Source organism: Xylocopa sonorina, chromosome 8, assembly GCF_050948175.1.
Source record: "Xylocopa sonorina isolate GNS202 chromosome 8, iyXylSono1_principal, whole genome shotgun sequence".
Taxonomy (NCBI): domain Eukaryota; kingdom Metazoa; phylum Arthropoda; class Insecta; order Hymenoptera; family Apidae; genus Xylocopa; species Xylocopa sonorina.
Genome location: NC_135200.1, coordinates 5,885,417 through 5,907,198, shown reverse-complemented (window position 1 = coordinate 5,907,198; position 21,782 = coordinate 5,885,417). Strand labels below are relative to the sequence as shown.

At 37.4% G+C, this 21,782-nt stretch overlaps 2 protein-coding genes across 4 annotated transcripts in view; one reads left to right on the top strand and one right to left on the bottom strand.

The window, feature by feature from the left end:
• Frl (formin-like protein) overlaps window positions 1–13,962 on the bottom strand; it is a 28,280-nt gene extending 14,318 nt beyond the window's left edge. Inside the window, exon 1 of one of the 3 annotated variants that reach the window (XM_076899757.1) lies at window positions 13,383–13,962. In XM_076899757.1, the coding sequence (XP_076755872.1) occupies window positions 13,383–13,601 (219 nt within the window). In that variant the 5' untranslated portion in view covers window positions 13,602–13,962. Of the gene's footprint in view, window positions 1–1,076; window positions 1,369–13,382 lie in introns of those variants that run through there. The other 2 variants (XM_076899758.1, XM_076899759.1) reach the window with 2 other exon arrangements.
• A 447-nt stretch (window positions 13,963–14,409) lies between these two features.
• Window positions 14,410–16,787, top strand: LOC143426014 (uncharacterized). Its single transcript, XM_076899120.1, has 2 exons — window positions 14,410–14,920; window positions 15,337–16,787. Exons 1-2 carry the CDS (start codon window positions 14,522–14,524, stop codon window positions 15,799–15,801), a joined length of 864 nt encoding a protein of 287 aa, XP_076755235.1. The 5' UTR covers window positions 14,410–14,521; the 3' UTR covers window positions 15,802–16,787.
• Window positions 16,788–21,782: the final 4,995 nt, after the last annotated feature.

The following is a 21,782-nucleotide window of genomic DNA, read 5'->3' as shown; positions in this document are numbered from 1 at the left end:
TAATAGCCTTTTTTCTTTTTTTCTACGGTTTGTTGCTTCCCAGAGAAAGCGAACGGACCGTTCACCCTCGGTAATCGGAATAAATTACGATTCGTAACAAACGCAACGCGAGTAAGTACCGCGCAGAAAACCGTATCCACTTTTGCAACGAGCGATTATTTCGAACGAGCAAGGAAAACCGGTGATCCCGCGGCGATATTTGTACAGTTACGGTTACCGATCATTTGGAGCGACTCGCGTTTCGATACGGCTTTCTGAATCTCCGGGAACGTTCTTTTACTTCGCCGTCCTCCCCTTGAAACGCCGAGTAGAAGGCGATAATTACCACCAGGAAACCGGGCGAAACCTTCCGAGAGCTCGGCGAAATTTTATATATATCCCTTTGAAAAATTACGTCGGACGCTTTGTCCAAAGTGTTTGCTGGTCTAACATTCTATTCTAATCGCAAGCGGAAAAGCGAGGCGCGGCTTGTTCTGGGTCGCGTGGATCGTACACACATATTCCCCGCCATCTCTTACCGCTGGCGTACCACTTAATTGCCGTCCAAGTGCACTTTAAGAGAAGCAAACTGACAATTAGCCGAGCAAACGTTGCCTCTGCCCAGAGGCGAGTAATCGATAATTTCGAGTGACACGTTGAGAAAGCAAGTGTTACACGCTATTCACCTTAATTTGTGTTTTCGGTGTTTTCCCGCACGTTCGCAGATAGCGGAACAAGCGTAATTATTTAACGAAAACCAGGAGAGGTAAGGTAGACATCTAAATGGCGTCCTCGGTATTACACGCAACGGTGGGCTAGAATAACGAGACCGTGTGTCTGTCTTCGAGTCGTAGCAATGGAGATTAGAAAGGGTAGACTTTTGTAAGAGATATTTCATTTCACGTAAATCATTCGATTCTTCAATCTCAACTTGTATTTGCAAGATAACGATACTGCACCAGCACCCCGTGTTTGTCCAGGTAAATCAAAAATGGACATCTTCTGAGTCATCGTCCCTTTCCATCACAGTGTGAGAAGCGATACGGCACAAGGACTGTCACAAACGCATAGTACGATTCTCAGTGGTCTATTAATACCTTATAAAAGTTTCATAGAGATATGATACCGTGGTCGGTAGGGGCCGAAGACCCTACAAAAAGAAGATTCGCAAGACGATCAATTGCGGAAAGTCCCCCTTGAAAAGGCTCGTGTACAGTTTGATGGTTCCACGATTCTCTGCCCAGTTGTGTTTCCCATCCGACAATCGATGTTAGTCTCTCCCTATCTCTCTCTCTTTTGTGGCCTGTGTACCAACGTGTCTGCGCATTTTCACCTATGGGTACCCGTACGTGTGTGATTCTGGATCGTCACACGGGAATCTACAACCGTGAATAAAATTGAGAATCAGTTGGAGGACTTCGACCAATAACGATTGAAACCATCGCAATGGGATTATGGGGTGCACGACCAATCGTGTTTTTTCGCCTCTTCCATTCCCACGTTTCTTTTTCCCTTATTCTTAGTATGATATAGATATTTTTAAACAGCTTTTAATTAATTATATTATGTCATTCGTGTCATTATGGCATCAATTGGAGTTCCAAGAAAATTAAGTTTATACTACTGGTTATGGGAATAAGTTTTAATCGTCTTTTTTTTGGAAATGGCAAACTTATTCCTTAAAACTTATTCCCACAGCCAATATAAAATCGATATTTGTAGGAATCATAGTACGGTAGTACGTTTCATAAATTTTACGCATGGAAATATACCTTAACTGTCTAATGAAACCTTAAGTCTTCGAGTATTCGCAGCGGATACGTACCGATTGAAATGTGGTTGTATTGTTTGCTCGAAAAAAATGCACATCGGTGGTTAAATTGCAATTATTTACTCGAATACAATTAACCCGTAGAAAGCGAGCCCAACAAACCTAATTTAAAATCGAGTTCACGAGAAAATGGTTACATGCACCGTAGTCTTATCCCGTCGTCCTATCTTCTATAAATATTACTTGAATTATGTATACACGTCAATGAAAGTAGAAAAGAGAAACTGCGCGTACGCGATATACAGAGTATACAGGGTGATTCACTACTCGTGTGACAAATTTTTACACCTCAAAAGCAACGAAAAAGTTCATATTATATTTATATAAAATAATGATAAAATCCAAACGAATGGAATATTGATGAATAAACTTATTAAAATATGAAATAAACGTAGAAGAGTATCGAATAAATCGTGGATATATTTCGTCTGATATATTTTAGGCACAGCTCTAAAATGATTAGTCATAATGACATCGTATACGGGACGTGATTTGTGTTAACAACTAGCGAAGGGAAAACTAAGAATGAAATAATTCTGCGGCAAATTATTCTTGGAAGTTCGGCTACTATTAAGGAAATGTCGCTTCCGTGCTCATATCCCGGATGTACGTTTTCAACAAGAATAGAACGTTCCTTTCGTTGGTTGCTGGTCCTTCCGCACCGATAGCGATACGAAAATCCCAATTAAAAAAAAAACTACTATTCTGTCCAGTTTCCATTTTACTCGTTTCCTGATACTCCGATGACGTGATCGAACCGTGGCGTACTCGAAAAATATGCTGTCCCGACTTTTTACTACACAGAAGAAACAACTTTCAAGGACTCGTAAGAAAAATTGAGCAGCTTCTTATATCAAGTGGCATGGTAATATTTTTACAATTAAGAGAATCGTTATTCATAATAGTGTTATAGAAAAAAGTCAGCATTATTATTTGCTTTCAACAAGATTATTTACTTTATTCGCTATATTATATTCTCATAGGAATATTGGATCCAACTCTATACAAGACTCGAAAGGATTAGCCTCGCAGTTGGTGTGTTCTACATCGACTGCAGGGGAAAATGCACCAATAAAACTATATTCTCTATTGTTTGCCAATTACAGATGTTATATATCATATACTTTCTCTAATTTATTATATCGAGATTATCAAGGAAAGAGGAGAAGAGCCATGGGACACGACGGTGTTTCTCATGTTTTCACAGCCTACTTTGAAATAATTATTAGTCCCGTTAATTAACAGACGCGATTCAAGTAGAGACAAATTAAGCGTGAAATATTGTTCGTACGTTACCGACAGTTAAGTATAATCTGGAGACTTCATTTTTAATGAGATAAACGCGTTCTTAGAACCATTAATTGAAATCATTTTTAAGAGATTTAAGTGTCTTACAAAGATATCTAAACTTAAAAAAAAAATATTTTCAAGGATAAACGCCTTATAGGTAAATGAAATATAAAAGTAATTGTTTAATCTCAAAATACTGTTGTCTGATTGGTTACCGATTAGCCCACTTAAAATTCCACTCTTCGAGATATTGGTTGGTATATGTAATAAATCATCGCTAATGATATAACAGTCACTGATAACCCACATTGCGCTTTAACGTAACAGGAAGCATTAATATTTACTTGCGTAAATCACAGAATTCTATCGATAACTTATGCGGAACAGAAACAAAGTAATTTCCTGGAAGCAAATGAATGAACCGTACCATACGTAGTACCAATAGTATCGAGTTGAAGTTACAGTAGAACTCCATTTATTCGATCGAAATTTTAGGGAGCGTTCGATTAATCTAACATCTGTTATCGAACCTCTATTACTTGAATCGCTGCCAAGTATCACTGCACCAGGAAAAATGATAGCTAATGGACCTCTATCGTTCCGTTGTACGAACTGGTTCAGCTACATATGTAGACAAGGTACGTACTCGTTCCCAACGGAACCAGTAATAAATAAATGGAGCTCTACCGCGCACGTGCTAATTGCGCAGATTATATTTACGTATTTGCGCAAATACGTAATTAAATATAAATTATTCTACTTTTAGAATCGAGGGACTAGTTTCTCTGGTCGAAAGCTTTTAACAACAGCTTGGCAACAATGAAGACGCAACCTCGTTCCACGAGCGCGTATCATTTGCAGATTTCGCGCGGAACGATACCTGACATCAGCGGATATCTAAGTCCCTCGGATCGGATAAAATTCTCACGCGGCAGAAAGATTGGAGAAAGTTGGCGGCGGCAGGCGCATTAAAGCGAGCAGGATAACGATCCGTCGACTGGTAATAATAAACGTTAGGATAAATAGCACGACGTTTGCGCGCACACGTTGGCCAATGCGAAACCCAAGCCGTTCCGTTGGCCAACTGCGGGACTTGACTTAATTAGCAAACTTTGGGCGGTAATGTTAGCTCATGGAAGGTGTACGACCGCTTATGCTCAACTGAAGGCAAATACACGTGTCCTAATCATTTAGCTTCTTATTTATTAATGCTATCTTTTTCGTAGCACTTTCGCGAACAGAGAAATGCCCAACAGCCAACGCAGTGAAATTTCAATAGAAAAACGAATGCGAATTATTCAATCGGATTCGTTTTGCCCAAACAATGCGACGCGACAAACTCGAAAGCGAAGCGAATGGCGCGGATTACCATTCGATCGAAACGTCCGAGCAAATTGTTTTCAGCTCGCTTTCAATTTTACCGCAGACCGGGGCCCGTGTAATTTCGCTCGCACTGTCCTCGAGGATATCGAAAGTCCGGCAGAGTTGAATGAGAGAGCGCCGTCTAAAATTAAGTGATAACGTCACGTGCCGACTACACATAGTGACATCATCCTGCGGGCACTCGCACGATCCCGCGTCTCTCTTACTCCCGTTCCAATCGTATCCGCTACTTCACTCGTCTTTCCTTTCTACGTATACGTGTCACATACGATGTCCTCCCTTCACTATTTTCGCGCAAATTCACCATCGATGGTAATTCGCTCGTGTTTACCTCGCTGCACGCCATGGACGTACATAGGGTGATTCATAGCCAGCTCGACGGCTTCGAATTACTCCTAAACCAGTAGTCTTTGTATAATTTGGTAAAACATCGATAGGAGTTAATTCGAAGGAAATGCCGTTCGATAACGTCGGAATCTACGGGAGAGTAAAATGGACGATGGCGGAACCCTCTCCCGGGATCGGTGAACTTCAAGGAGAGTCGAAAGTTAGGGGAGGTTATGGCCCCTGACAACGTCGACCGGTGGATAGAAGGGAAAACGCATACGCGGCAGCGAGGGCAACCAGACGAGGGTGAAACGAGAGTGAAACAAGGGTGCACAGACTGCGCGGAGCCAGCCTCGTTACCAAGGATGCACCCCCTTGGATACAAACCATTGCGTTCACGCAGGTACGCCAGCCGTTAAAACGAATCAACTCTCGACCGGATAAAATATAAAATGCTCCATTTTCCGATGATTTTTTCTGATATTTAAATAAGCAATCTAATATAACTTAAACGCGCGCATCCGTATCAACGCGAAATATCGAGCCTGTACAACGACCACGATGCGCCCTCAAACATGCATACTCCTATGTAAACTGGCGAATCGACTGCACAGATACGTACATATATCCTTGACACTTTGTTGAATCGTGATCAAAATGCTTCCGCGGCGTGCCATCTCTCGCTCCTTTCTAACAATGGAATACAAAACAGCCCGGTGAACGATAAAAACGCGGAATAACTGTGGTAGTAGGATCGTGCCCACAAGCGTACACCAGTTAGTGACACACCTAGGATTCCCTATTGTGGCAGTCATCCAGCTACCGAGCCGACATCCCCGCTACGTCGCCGTTGAATAAACCTATGTACGCGGACCTATATGCAGCCGACGGAGAACCCCGAGGAAGATGGAAGACGATGATAAAAGAACGGGCAGGGTGGAATTATAAGGAGAACCGAATGACGAGCATTGAGAGTAAAGAAAGAACGCGGGACACCAGACAGAAACTAGAGTCTAAAGTATCTCAGTGAAAGGTGAATCTATTGACAGTCGAACAGGCAAACGGACTATGAATACGGAACGTAAAAATGTAATTCTCGATTAAGAAAGATCAAAGCGATAAAGAGTTGGCATTTCAGTTTCTTAGATGTTTGTTCGACGTAACGTCAACGTTTTCTGCGTCTATTTTATAAGCATATTATTATACTGCTTGTACAAATTAAGCGAATGCCGAGTGTCATCATCGTTATAATCATCCGTGATGATTCATGGGATTCAGTGGCGAAACAATTGAACGGTCAGATGTAGTAAAAGTATGGAGTATGGATATGAATGTTCATCTGGACCAAATACGTATCGCAACTGTTCCATACTTCGATACTTGTATGTAAATGTCTCGTAAAGCATACGGAGAACATTCTTGCAAGAAGATTCTTGAAAGAGGTCAGCAGTTAATATATTGCTAATATGAAATGATAAATACACGTATATTTAATGTAAATATCAGCACGATGTTACGAGTTTGGAATATTCATAGAAACACTAGCGCAATGCGCGTAAGTTTAGCGAGGAATTGAAAGGGTAATTGCTCCTTGTCAAGATCGCGAATACACAGAAGCCCTCTAGCTACCATCGTCTTCGCGCGATTATGGTGCACATCTGCTGTCCTGCCTGTGTTCCTTGATACCTTATACATAGGAGCGTGCAATAACACCTACATGTGCGGACCAGTTGCCTGGCTACCCGTTTTTGATACAGCTTTCCCCTCGAATAAAAAATATTTTTAAAATAATTCTAAATTAAATCATTCGGAACGAGGCGCATTGATGAACCTCAAAAATGTAACTTCAATACTTATCTTATTACTTTAATCCGATCGAGATACAACACGCACAGCGCGGCAGATACCGAACGAAGCAACGACACGATCCTTTTTCCGATTTGGTAGGCTAATGACTGGTAGGTTCTCGGTCAAGTGAAAGCGTTTTGGCGCCACCGGCAGCGACGTGTCTCATACGTACGGAGGTGGCAGAGGGATCTTTATTTATGGTGCAGAAATAGCTCTATTCGCACGTGCACGCCATTTGGCCACGGGCCATTTCGCGGTGCACGTTCTGCTAGCCCTTTGTCCGTTTTCGCGCAGATGCTACGTGGTCATTGTTTAACGATCCTGCTTCTACCTGAGATTCTACGCGCGCATTCTAAGAGAGATTCTAAGCGTGCATACTTGCTGCGCTCGAATAGCCATTTCAATTGAATATCGATAATAATTATTATGATATGTCCTTTACGTCATGCAAGCATAATTACTCGATACTTTAAAAAAACAAATTATTGTAACACCGTGTGAATATTATGTTTAATACGCACACGCTGGAAGCGTACTCCTCTTTTTATCCGTGAAATAGAAATTTCGCTGTAGTAAAAACGTTACGAGGCTTGGAACAGGTAATTATGCAATAAATGTCCTAGTCAGACAAGTTCTTCCTCACTTTTATAGAACCACGCGACAATCTCCAGTCTCAAGTAGCAGATTACGCTTCGAATTATGCACGCGAAAGTGAAAAGAGCAAACAAACAGGTATTACGGCATTCCAATAATTTTCTTTTTAATTCCGTTTCGCTGTGATTATCATTCAAGTACCTTGCACTTAAAAGTCCTCACCGAATAGAGGACATATTAGGATGTTCTAGAGTTTTAATTAATGCAAATTTTAATTTTTATTCACCAACATCTGCAGTCCTTCCGTCCTACCCCTCACCGATCAATTTAACGTATACATTAGCGTCACGCACCACGCTAGATCCATATTTTCTGAAATTTTTACGAGAAAGCAACTCGCGCAGAGCGTAACATAGGTGGCGAGCGTGTGATTAATCGCAACTAATAAATTGAAGTGAAAACGAAATAAAGGGAGGCAGGAAGGGCGCGTGTATCAGGAGTTTGCAACGCTTATCTGCGTCGCGTGCAGGCGTACGCGCGAGGGTACATGTTCACAGCAGCCGGCTCAATTCACCCGTACAGATTGCACAAAGCTGTCTACCGACGATCCGTGTTAAAAATACCCCACCGCTGACGCGTTTACCAGTCTGCCGATAGTGAAAGCATTTCTGCGTCGCTTTCGTATCTTCCGACACGCGGTTACGCAATCGCGAAAACGCGTTTTCCACCAAATTCCCGCTTTACATTTTACCTGTCCGATTGTTTACCGCCATTCAGCTAACCAACTTATTTATGTATTTCTAAAAGATATCTATACGCTTATTAGTGTTTTATCATCGCAAACGTTCATTCCAAATTACTCTATACAGTTGCATATATTTCTTAGTATGATATGATCGACTAATTTCAATATTATCTAATCTAAGATTATCTAAGTATTATCTATGCCCGTCAAGTATAAAAGATACACGACAATTGTATGAATAAAATGACAGCACGTTTGATTTTATAATCATTCACCGGTTATATTAGTCATAGTTATCGTTAAAAAGTTAAGCCTGTGACTGGCCTTAATTTATCGACGAAGATGAGTGTGCATGAGAGGCACTGCTCCAAGACCCCTCTATATATAGAAACGCTGGTTTTATCTTTTCCTGTGGATATTTTCAGACAGATCTCAGCCCTTGGACAGTATTGTTTAGCTCCGGAGAGCCACATTATCAGCACTGGCTTCTTTTTTTCACACATATACTCGACCGAATCCTTTTAGCGAGAATACAGACGTACAAACTGACAAAGTCTGAGCTGTTCGCAATTCAAAGTGCGAACTTGAATTTATTCGCTATCTAAAGAGAATCATCTACATACGAAATCAGCCCCAATTCCAATGATCAATAGAATTCTCTACAATTGTAACAATTTTAAAGATACGTCAGTAAACGCAAGGTGTCCGAGGATCCATTAAAGAATCGCATCCCCCTCCCTAGGTGCTCCTCGCATTCATATAAAGACTCCTACTATCTCGGAAGGAAGAGAATACTGGGTTCGAACAGTTGACCATTTCGTTTGGCAACGCTCCAGCAGTGCTGTCACAGAAAGTCGTGGAAAGGAGAGAGAGAGAGAGAGAGAGAGAGAGAGAGAGAGAGAGAGAGAGAGATACCGATGCAGCAGGCGACAGAGAAAACCAGGAGGAAGATGGAAGAAGAGTGGGCGTCGGTCGACGTGGTTTCGCCTTGGTTCTAAGAACGTTGAAGATCCCTGTGTCCAGCAGGAACCCTTTAGGAGGATCGTGCTCCTGCTATCAAGCGGGCAGGTATATCTGTACGTATCTTTCTTCTAAAACGGCGAGGTTGCGCTCGTGGTGGCTGTCCTCTAAGACTGTGCCCGAATCTGATGGTGGTCTGAGAATTAAGCCTGCGATTTCAGAAGCCAATCGAAAGATCTTCTATATAGCTACACTCGTGATCGCTGTAGATGCTATTCGAAATTTTTAGTTCATCTCTTTGTATCCTGAAACAGGGGGAAGTTCATCTCAGAAGCAAATTAAAGATTGGATATATTTTTCACGGAATTTCCAAGAACCTTCCAAAACTGTTATTTGACTTATTTCAGATATATTCATTAAAGAAAAAATATCGTTTACCGAACAGAATCACGTGACAGAAAATTGATTCCACTCGTTGCTTTTCAACTTAAGGAACATACATTACTGGACTGATTGGAGAGCGACGAAAGACGCGCGCGAAAAATTGCCGCGGCAATTTGTAGATTATGATACATAGGTGATTTCCCTTTCACTTTGCTAGTTTGTAGCTAGGCGCTCGATAAATTAGTATTGCCGAAACGGTTTGAAATATTGCAGACTAAGAACTGTATAACTGAAAATAAGTACGTCCGTATTCCTAGTGTTACGAGGGTACTCGCGCGCATTTACTGTTACAACACCGAGTCCTTTGAAAACTTTCGTTTCCCCCGTGATTTTACGTAACCGATCATTTTCGACAAAGTTATGCATTTATGTATAATATAACAGTATGCATACAGAAGTAGTCGATGCGCGTATAATCATTTCTTAATTTATTGGGAATACGAGAAGACCGATCTGTGAAATTATTTAATTAAAAACATGGAAATACGATGCATGCTGTCTATAATCCTCCTCGTACGAATATAAATCTTTTCAGAACGAAACGAAACATCTCCTACAATAATTAACATATTTGACGTGTTTTAATGAATTTCTGAATCCATTTAAAGCACAGTTTATGGCTAATTTTTCCATATTCTTATACAACGTACCGAAACTACATAAATTGGTATACTTTAATATTTGATTGAGAACTAATTAAAAATGCACGCGATCTAATTTATTGCACGCAAAATCAACACACTAGATAAACAATGTATCATGTACTCGTGCACGCATGCATGTGCTTCCAATTTGTTAATCGAGAGCGCCGCGAAGTCCAGTTAAATCCACTTACATTACGGCTCGTCTCGGTTTCCACAAAACACTCGCATATAATTCACATCACGCAAAAGGCGAGGCTTAATCCCTTGCGTGACCAATGAAATTAAAAAAGAAAAAAAAAAAAATATCGTCGAAGCGTGCTTACTTTACTTTCAATTTATGTTACAGGGATTATTACGTTAGCTCGCTTTAGGATAAAACAGGTAACAATTCAAGATTATTTGAACAACACTGGATTGTGCGTGCATCGTTTCGGTCAGTGATAATCATTGAATGCTAGCAATAAGGAAGGTACAGATAAATAATAAGAAAAAAAATGTATAATTCGTGAAAGTCTACAACAACTCAAGCATTAAGGCTGGTTTGTGTTACGTCATGCTCCGGTTGATATTATTTTTCTGATATTTCTGAAAATGTTTCTTCATATTTTGACTCTCACCAACGGCAAGCCTCGTTTCAGCGGAATTCAGAGGCGTGAATTGCTTTGTAAGAATGTTTCTAGGCGAGACTGGGCTAAACGAAGCTTAATACTCGTTCTCATTAGTCAAGTAACTCGACCTCGTGTCACTTGAATTTAAGAAACTGGAAACCTCTTTACACTAATGTAAACCTATTATTTACTTGACTTGAAACAATCCTTGCGAGTTTCGAGTAACGTGCAAGTTCTTTCAACTTCGTCTTTGCCTTAAAATACAATCTGAATTCAAGCAGGTTAACCTCGAGTGTCGCTTCAACTCAAATTACTCGAAATTTTTCTGCTAATACATATTCCTCAAGTTTCGAGTACAGTAAACGTTCTATAAACCTCGTCTTTGCTTCAAAATGCAGTACGAACTCGATCAATTTTTGAGATTAAGTTAACTTAGCCTCGAGTAGTTCGAAACATTTCCATCAATCATCTGATGAAAAGTTCTTTCAACTCTGTCTCAAGTACAATCTGAATTCAATCAACCTGAGGTCAAATGACTTGACCAGAAGTAGTTTGAATTTAAAAATCTCGAATCCTCATTACCAATGCTAACCTACTCTTTACTCCTAAGCAATCAATCAATATATACATGAACTCTATATAAGTATGTAACGTTAGATATTACTGTTACTCTTATGGCTAAGTAAGTCTAGTAGCAATGAGCTGTTTTCATACTCTAAACTAGCAAATTACTTGCTTTATCGGAATTGTATTATTATATTATACATTTTCGATTAGTTATTATTTACACATCAACTACATCTCGAATATTTACTATTATTAACTCTAGTGTTGTTAAAATGCAACCGAAAAATTGTAAAATTTCTAAATTTCTCCAAAGGAATGTAATCAATTTTTTGTTCTGTACATTTAAATAAAATAGATAGAGAGAAAGAATGCATAATTTTCGAAGCTATTATAACGATGCACCATAGTTTGCCATCGAACGTTAGGTGTAACGCAACAACAGTTATATAACTGCACCTCTGGGGGTCGGTCACGTATAAAATACCAAGTAGTACTATATTAAATTATGCATCTCTCTCTAACAGGGAAAATGTAGGTGAATAATGTAACTGCACCATTCCTATTCCACATATCATACATACGTTATCATATGTTAATTAAATATCTGAATAATACACGAGGATGTATAGGTTAAAAATGAAATGCTAAGCGACACGATCAAAAATTATCGTATCCTACACTTTGAACAGCGCATCGTTTATTTATCAATTAAACATTTTTTATTTGGAGATTATATTATTTTCACGTTTAATTAGGGTAAAATGAAAATGAAAAAGTTAAACGGTAGCTGGGTTTGAATATAAAGACAACGGGATGCATTTATGGCATTAAAATTGAGAAAATTATCGATGGAGAGGAGCAAGATCGCCGAGATCAAATGCCAGACAGACAGGAAGAGAGAGCGACAAGAATCGAACGAGCGAGTTAATGCGAGTCGTAAAGGGGCCTCTTTGTTTACGATATGTTCATAGTTGCCATGATGCTCGTCTCGATGCACAATCCAATCTTATTTGGTGAGACGTGCGTTTTTCTACTCTCTCTCTCTCTCTCTCATCTTCGTGTCTCTCTTCTACGGGCCCATGGATTCTCTCGCTTTCGACCTCTCGACATTTTAGAATCCAAGGGATAAAAAAAAAATGAACGACCCTCGTGACGCTTTTGTAAATTACGATAATCAAGCCTAATTCGAAACGATTTTACAATTTCTTATTGAAATCGCTGTTGCAACTTTTTCTTTTCTGATAATTCCAAGCAAACGAATGCGTTTACTCGTCCGATACGATTATCGTCGAACACGAGAACGAAACAGAAACAATATTATTTATTTCCATTCTGCTTGAACTGTAATGCAAACCGACATCGATAGTCGAAAGAACCACTGTTATGAGTTCATTTGAGTTCAAGTATTAGAAGCTATATGTTACAGACCACACGTGTTGATACCGATCAGCTTGTTACTTACATTACACCTCGAGGATAGTGCAGATAAATATGATCGTAGTCTTACGTCAACGTTATAAACATGAATGTACTCAGACTTGTCCTATGGACAATCTGACCATTGCGATGCATATTTCCAAATCAGTCAATGGTCGACCCCTTTTATTTCTATTCGACGACCGTATCTATGGCTTGCACGTTTCCGCTGGACGGATTTTAGATTTCTGTTCTATTCTGTTCAATTAATATCCTATTACTCTTGGTGTTTATGCAAGTCGGCGCAAATGGAACCTATAGAAGCTAGTTTCAAAGGACGGCTTAGCAAGCGTCGTTCATATGCACATCGATGCACATTTCTTGTGAGATCGTACGCATCGTCGCATAATAATGAAAACAGACAATACTATTTCAAAGAATGAAAGAAAAATAAACACCGTTCAAAAATCCCTCATAAAAGAGGAGCCTTTCTTAAACACAACACGACCAACCGGAGGAGGCTTAAAAATAGCGAGAGAACGTGTCTCTATTAGATCGTCGAAATCGAATGGTATCCTACGGCTGTACTGACAGTTCCACGATCCGATTTGGGAATGCATCGAGGAACGATTCGTCTGAAGCGGAGGTTTGTATCCAATTCGGGGAGGGGGGGACACACGCCGGATGTACGCATTAGGGGCTCTAAAGGGATCCGTGGTGGCATAAGTAAAAAATATTTCACTGACCAGCACTTTGGTGAAGCGCCTCTCGAGCTCGACCGAGTCGGGCATTGGTTGCCTTGGCGCGCCACGAACGCTGCCGGTCCGTGTGTGCGGTCCACCCAGGCTTCCCATACCGAGGCTAGGCTGATAGGATTGATGAGGCGTGCCGCCCTTGACACCACCGATGAACACCTCTCGCACACCGCCATCGCTTTCGCCGGCACGACTCTGCACGATCCCCATTGTTTCAGCCGTGGTTAGTAATTTCCTAGCGCCTTTTCACCGCGGACGAAAATCGTGACGCACGGGCAGCGGTGGCGGCCAGCACTATCACACCACGAGAAACGTCAACAATCAGGACCGCGACAGTACATCCTCGGCGCGTGAATCACTACTTCTATTACGACCAACGTCGATACGCGAACAAGTCGAACCGTACCGCGCCGGGCCGTGCAACAGGTACCAAGCCGTCCATCGCGGACGCACAATTTCTTACGGACGTGTGCGAGCCACACCGCGATTTAAACTTCTCTACCTACACTAGACGAAGCGTTCGCTGCATCTGCGGCACTCTCGCGACTCTCCGACGCAGCAGCGCCATGACACATGCGTAGTAGGTGTCCCGCCGCGACGCCCTCTGCCGGTACATCTATCGTCCAAGGGAAAGTTGGTACCCATGAAATTGGTTCACCGCTTCGTCTCAGATGCCACCACCTACTGTACGAATAACACAGATGTGAATAATTTAGCTTTTTCATTCGATTTTAAGAAACAATGGTTTTCAATTACAAAATAAATGCCGTAGCGTATTGCGAGTAACGATATGGAGAAGATACAATGGAATAAATGAAACGGGATAATTTTGCTCAACTTTACGATATATGCGCGCTGAATATAGTAATGGCATTGTGAACTAAATTGTTTGATAATATATTTAAGCAACGGAAACGAATTTTCCTGAGAAACAGTCAAGTATTGACTAGAGAATTTAAACGATATTTATTCGACGAATTGAATTTGAAATTATCGATAGATCGATGGTTAAAGGACGCCATCTTTCGAGACATCGATGGCTCGTTTAGCGTCCTTTAAGATAAATAGTGTGGCGTCGTGTTAGTATATCGTTTTATAGGAACCAGTAATTGTAAATATTTGTAGATTTTATGAGACTTAGTGTAAACAGTAAATTCAAAATGAGGAAGTCTCCTTTAAGTACGCCAAGTGGTAGCAAAGGGAGGCAAAATTACAATTGGAAGTTACACGATCATAAAAATAGGACAGGTTATAGTTATGTTAAAAGTGATGGTTATCAGTGTACTTCCCCAAATGGTGGTCAAACACAGTCTGGAAATGACTTTATCCCTTTGAATATTAGTACACCATTGCCAGAACATAAAAGGCACAGTGGCAATTGGCATGGTTCTGGAGGTAGTCATCGTAATTCAGGTAGTGGTGGATTTAACCATTACAGGAACAATTATCATGCAACCCCAAAATCAAATTACAATAATTCATACTCTCCCTACAAGCTCTCTGGCAAACAATTTTATGGTCAGAAAAAGGTAACTCTAAATAAAATTTAACAAATCAATTATTTGCGCGACCATTAACCCTAGAAAGACTAACAGTTAGAAAATTTTGCAAATTATTATCTTTCTTAAGTAGAATTTTGTTTATATTCTCAAGATTAATATTCAAGAACTAGGTTTCATTTAGGGGAAATATTTAAGGGAATGGAGGAAAATGAAAAATGAACGATTACGTGTATAGATAAAATTAAATTCCATATCTCTCAAAGTTGTTAAGATCTTTCGTATTGATTGAAAGATTTGCTTTTGAAAAATATCTTCCAATTGAAACTTGAGTAGTTTCTGATAAATTTAATTTTTCTTGTAATATTGTCATGGCACTGTCTTTCTATGGTTAAGTTGTTAATATCAAAAAGTATTAAATAAGTATGTTTTTTTTTTATATTCAGGGATACCAAAGAGATACGCGTAAACATGTTGACATATCAAATTATGTAGATATGAAATCTTTTTTGGAAGATCCTTGGGCAGAATTAGTAGAAAAATTAAATAAATCAAAAGAAATGAATGGTGATGAACCATCTAAAATCGAATCATCGCAATTAATTTACATCGATCCAAAATCAAATTCTAATAGTAAAACTATTGCAAATGTTAATTCTTACTTTAGTTCAGAATCGAGAAATGACTCTTCTGTAGATGTAACATTGGGGTTGGATGATACAGATATTAGTGATATGTCGAGAACAGAGAGCTCAATAGATTTAAAACTTGACAATGTAAGATTCAGTCAAGTATCGAAAAATGACAGCTTTTGCAGTAATAATGACAGCATTAGTGAAGACATTAATGATGAACATAATATTCACAATATCTGTTCTTCGAACAAAAATATGATTCAGAATCTTGTATAACAGTGACAGAGAACAAAATGTACTTTTAAGGGGAATAATTATTCCCCAATGTAGAGTATATGTTACATATTGTACATACGAATACTCATATTGTACATAGCTATCGCAAAATCAATGAAACATTTGTTTCAGATTTTTGGAATAGTATGCTAGTATAAAGAGATAAAAGAGTAATGAAGATTTTAGCAATATCATTTTCTGTTTTGAACGTAGCTCTGTTGCAGATGTACATCTAACGTATATTGTAAGATACAGTGTACTAAAATTACTTTTTAAATTATATTTTCACAAAATGGCTGTGAAAAAAGAATGTAGTTTACATAAAAAAAAAATTATACATGTGCAATTCTTTACTATGTACTGAACAAGCAGTACATATGGGATATGAGGGAACATTGAACACCAATTTCTCACCAATAGATTAAATCGTTGAAAGCAGTTGAAGATATAGCCAAAAGTCATAATATGATTTAACATAGATTTATTTTAACTCCTTGCCTTAGGATATTTTCTTCAGGCTACATGTGTTAGCGTTAGCTATTCATAACTTCGATGCTGTTATATATAATTTGAATTTAGTAATCTGCAATTTTATAGCTGGAATCACAGTTAAAGAGTAACAGTTAGAATTATGCTTTACTACAAATACAGCGTATCTTTATGTCATTTGGATGGTAATCCGTGTCGAAAGCCTGATTGTAAGGCAAGAAGTTAAACTTATTAAACATAAGCCACTTGTAACTGCATGAGAGAGGATTTATATCTTTAAATATCATTGAGTATATATTCGCTATCGATTAATTTTGATCTATTCACCTGTACTTCTATACGCACTTTTTCTCATGATGCATAGAAATATATATGAAGAATTAAGTATAGTGTATATTGTAACATGCGTAATAGTCAAATGTGTTATAACATACACAAATGTAGCATTAAATAATCACAAATCATGTGCAAACACGTATATAATTTAGTTAATTGTATCGATATAACAATATTTTGCACACATATTAATTCTTATTTAAATCGTGATTGATTGTAAAATTTTATCAGAATTTTTTTTATGTAGTGCATTATCAGATATTTTATTCGTTCTTTACACTGAGAAGGATGTAAAAATATGAAATATAAGACATTCATAAATCGAAATAGCGAAACGGTAGGATACTGGACTTTGTATAATTGTTATCTTAGAAATATTAATACATTAAAGATTGCTTAATCTCAATCTTTACACATTTTTATAGCACGTTTCAGCGAGGGATGAACTGTAGAAAGTGGAAAAAAGGTGTCCTACATGTTCGATTAACATGTTAACTTAATGTACAAATGTCGATCTGGTACAAAAAAATTTATGTAATTTAAGAAATTTCCGTTTATTTCGAAATTGTGATTTTACATGATCTTGTAAAGTATGTAATGGATGTCTAAAACAGTGATTGTATGAGCAATCTGTACAAGAGAAAATTGTATATAAATATACATGAATTATGATAGTATTCATTTTAATGGTCTGAACTTTTCAATACTAATCCATCACCCCCTTTCTTTACAGTTCTATCCGCGTTAATCGAGATACTAACGAGCAACTTTTTTTCTTTTCTTCTTTCTCAGTTAAACTGTTTCAAGTATAGTTTTTATGTAATCACCTCACGAATACTAAAACACCACAAATACAAGGGCAAGAGAAATAGTTCAATAATTATATAGATCAATCGACTGGCCTTGTGCTTCTAAATGTAACGCTATAATGCAACGGCAAGTAAGATCGTGTAGGTATGTGAATTATTTATCATCTATCGAAGTAATCGATATGAGCTATGTATTGCCTGGCATTAAAATTCTTGCTTTGCACTTGAAACTTCGCTTCTCTATTATCTCGCGCGATAAATTATTGTTTTTTATTTAAAACGGCAAATGTTTGCAACCTTTTTTTTCGGTAATTGTTACTCCTACGCTTTCCTATTTCGTTCACAATTTTTTTCTCCCCACATTTTATCAAGACCGTTAATTCAGTAATATTTACAAATGGGTCATTCTTATTAGTTATTACGAAACAAGTATTATTCGTGGTTACTGTCACAACATATAGTTCTATCATTAATATTTTATACAACGTGCATACATAAGTATATGTAGACGCATTATTTATCAATACAGAGTTATATTAAGAATTAAGACCAATTGCAACTTTTTCAGTAAGATAGAGAGAATCAAAATTGCACTCACACCCTATATGAACATATTATAACGTATATAAATAAACAATAAAATTTCTTCGATAAAAGATATAAATTTTCTAAATTTTCCTCTAGAGAAAAAGCATTTGATATTGTGTGTTCGTATATCTTTGTGGCTTGGAAGAAACGTTTTTCGTAGACTTACATTTATACACGTGGTTCAAATATATTTTCCACTGTATATACTTACACTATTCGCGCACATATCCTGAAAATATGTTAAAGGCAAAAGAAGAAGTAGTAATAGATTATGTTATATATCTATAAATTTTGTATTCTTTTCGCTTCTTTACTTTGAACTGCCGCAAATCAAATGAATACAGTATGCGTGGCGGAATTTATTTAATAAAAAGAGTTGTTTCGCTCACACCTATCTACAAGGAGAGAAATTGATTACAAAGATTCGAAGGTAGAGTATTTCCGCGCTTTGCGTTTACATACTCGGGTATATATAGTTTCTGGCAATTTTTCTATTCAACATTCTCTTTTCTCCTCCCTCTTTTACGTCTCTATCGCATCATAAAACATATCTGATAATTAATTGCCTTAAACATCGTATTAGACAATATATCTCTTACTTTTTTTTTAAATCATTTATATCGGATTACATCATTTAAGCCCAAGCGCAATTACATACTAGACGTAACAGTTTATTTGAATCGTTACAGATTACAATAATTAACGAAAACCGTTTTTCTCGATGTAACCATCGATCAAAGATCATTTCTTCTACGCGCATCACTTCACGCATTGGACTTTCTTCTCTTCTTATACACCTACGTCCTCTCTAACTATAAATATTCAACAATTTACCATCGGACACGTGATATGTTTTACGAATGTTTTAACGACGTGGAAAACATTAAAATTTAATGTACCATCAATTTAGATGAAAAGAAGATGACGATGCACAAGCCGTGTGTCAGCCCTTCCACAGCTTTTTATTGCCTATGTGTCAGAAAGAATATAATTGTCGTTTATACTCGCACATAATTATACTGAAGATTATATAATGTATATATATTCCTTGAATCGTTATTGTACAAAATTATTTAAGTATATAAAAAAATCTCAACATTAGTAGTATAATATCTTAATATATATATGCACAAATAGTTTTACTCAGTTGCACTCAGCAGATAATATAATTGTAAATATATTTGTCCATGAAATCAATACCTAAAATCGTAATAGCTATTAAATGATTTTTTGTTAGTAAAATTATGTTTATTTATATATTATTTACTGAATATAATTGTACAATATATATATATATATATATTGTATGTAATTGCAGGGTTAAAGCTTGTTGTTTTTTTATTCATCCAGTTCCGCATAAGTCTGCTTGTTATTCTTGTTTATCTACCGAAAAACGGAAATCTTACTTTGCTAGAAATTGATGCCTAAACAAATGTAAATGATTTTTACAAACAGTCCGCGAGTCAACTATTTCCTTTGATGTTGGTATTTTCATAGGTAGCGTATACACATATATGTAATATATTCTCATGCAATTATAATATACAGGTAAAACCAACAAACTTTAATTTCTTCATTGGAATATCTTTCACGGCGCGTTTTCTAACAAAAATCGTAATCCTCTTGGCGATGATTATTGGTCACCCTCGTAGATATGAATTTCTCACCGCGTAACAAGTTCTCTATTTCCTTTCCGATTCGTTTCGCGTGTGAATTTGCAAATGAGAAAATAGAAAACTTGCGCGACGCGATGCAAATCTCGTCGATCGAACGATTGCTCGTCGATGTAACCCCGATTCGCTTTAAATTAACTTTAAATCGAATCGGCTTTAAATCGACTCGATCAGAGCTCTAATCTAAGTGTATCAGACGGCCAAAAGTTTGGGATCGGATTATGTATTAAAAAATAAGAGGCTTAGAGAGCCAAACGCAGATTTAGAGTCGCATTATTCTATGAATAACTCTTTAAAGTAGAAGCATGTAGCATAAATAGAAGCATAAGTTGTTAAAACAGTAGAGGGAGATCTTGGTTTGAGTAAATCGTGGAAAGTGAACCCAAACTCTTGGCCAGTAGTGTATATATATATATATATATATATATATATATATATATATATATATATATATATATATATATATATATATATATATTTATATATATATATATATTTATATACAGAAATACTACAGTCGCTTTTTTTCTTTTAAATACGCTCCTGCTATTTTTGTTATTTCCAAAAATTGTTTTATTTGGGATTAAAACTGACTCTTTGTAAGAGAATATCAACTATTCTTAACATATTTGGTCTCTTCGTTTAAAGCTATGATTATTAAAGATTGGAGGTAATCGATTCCTTCTTTGCTCGATACGGGTCTCATGCTGTTATCTGGTTTTACAATTAGTCCAACGGTTCCCTATGTTTACTGTTACGTGACGATGCGAATGTTTAATGTTGACTTTTGCTTATACATTTTACCGTATTTATTTTCGTTGTATAAATCGCGGACATTTCACGTGTAACGTGTAACATGTTTTATTAAATAGTTTTGTGAAAAAAAATGAATTTTCATCGTTTATTTGGAAAAAAATGACAAATAAAAAATGACTCTTGTTTCAAATATAAAAATTGCAATATATATATGTACATATACAGAATTCGAGATGTCATGATATCGTTAAATTTCGAAAATGCCTTTCTCAGGATTCATTTCATTAAACAAACATCGACGCGAGACAATTTACGTGATTTTTACGTTCTACGTTGGAGAAAACGTGTCCGTCAAAGTAACAATTGCACAGCAATTATTTAGATGCCTATAATTCCGCCAATGCGACGTACTCCAATTGTATGCAACGTAATTATTGTGCACGGTGGCTGAATAATTGATGATGATCGTCTTGCCATGTGTTTCACTTTAACAGTTGCTGCGACAACAACTTTCACTTAACAGAAAATATTCAAAGACGGAGAGAGATAGATAAATAGAGAAAAAGAGAGACAGCTCTATTATCCATTCGTTGTTTCCTCGAATTAATTAGAACGATTACTCGGTTAATCGACAAATGGATCACAGCATGAGTCCCGCTATATTTATAATACAATTCACATATAAGCATTCTTTCGTAGAGATGCGTATTCCTGTACAATCGAGAATAGTTAAGAATATTATCACTTATTAGCTCATTGATTACATCATCTGCTACGAGGTATGTACGTACGATTATAGTTTAGATATTTATAGATACATATATTTATATAATATTTCATTGACTATTAATCACCGGTTCAACGATTTTTTTTTTACATATTGCTCAATTTTTTATTCGATAGTCCTGAATCCCCATATTTTTCTCCTAAATTATTACTGCCTTTACGTTAACTCTGGTGCACACTGTCCAGTTCAAATCGTAATCTAATGTATTCGATTAGACAATACACGAAGTTTGGTGAGTTTAATTAGTTCTGTGCAAAATGTATACTTGGAGTAATGCAAAAATATCCTTTACTTCGATCGCGATCAAAGACATCCGCCATTTTGGAACCGCGTCCCCAACAGCTTCAGCGCAATCCTTATTCGAACAGTGTGCGCAAGGGTTAAAAAAGGATGAAGTTGCATGTATTCGTGATCAATGAAATATTTCTCCAACAAAGGAAAAACGTGAGTACACGTTAAGGCTGTGTTCTGCTACTTAAGATTGAGTAGAACAATTCTGCGCAAGGGAACCTTCGTATTTCTCCTTATCGATTTGATGAAGAT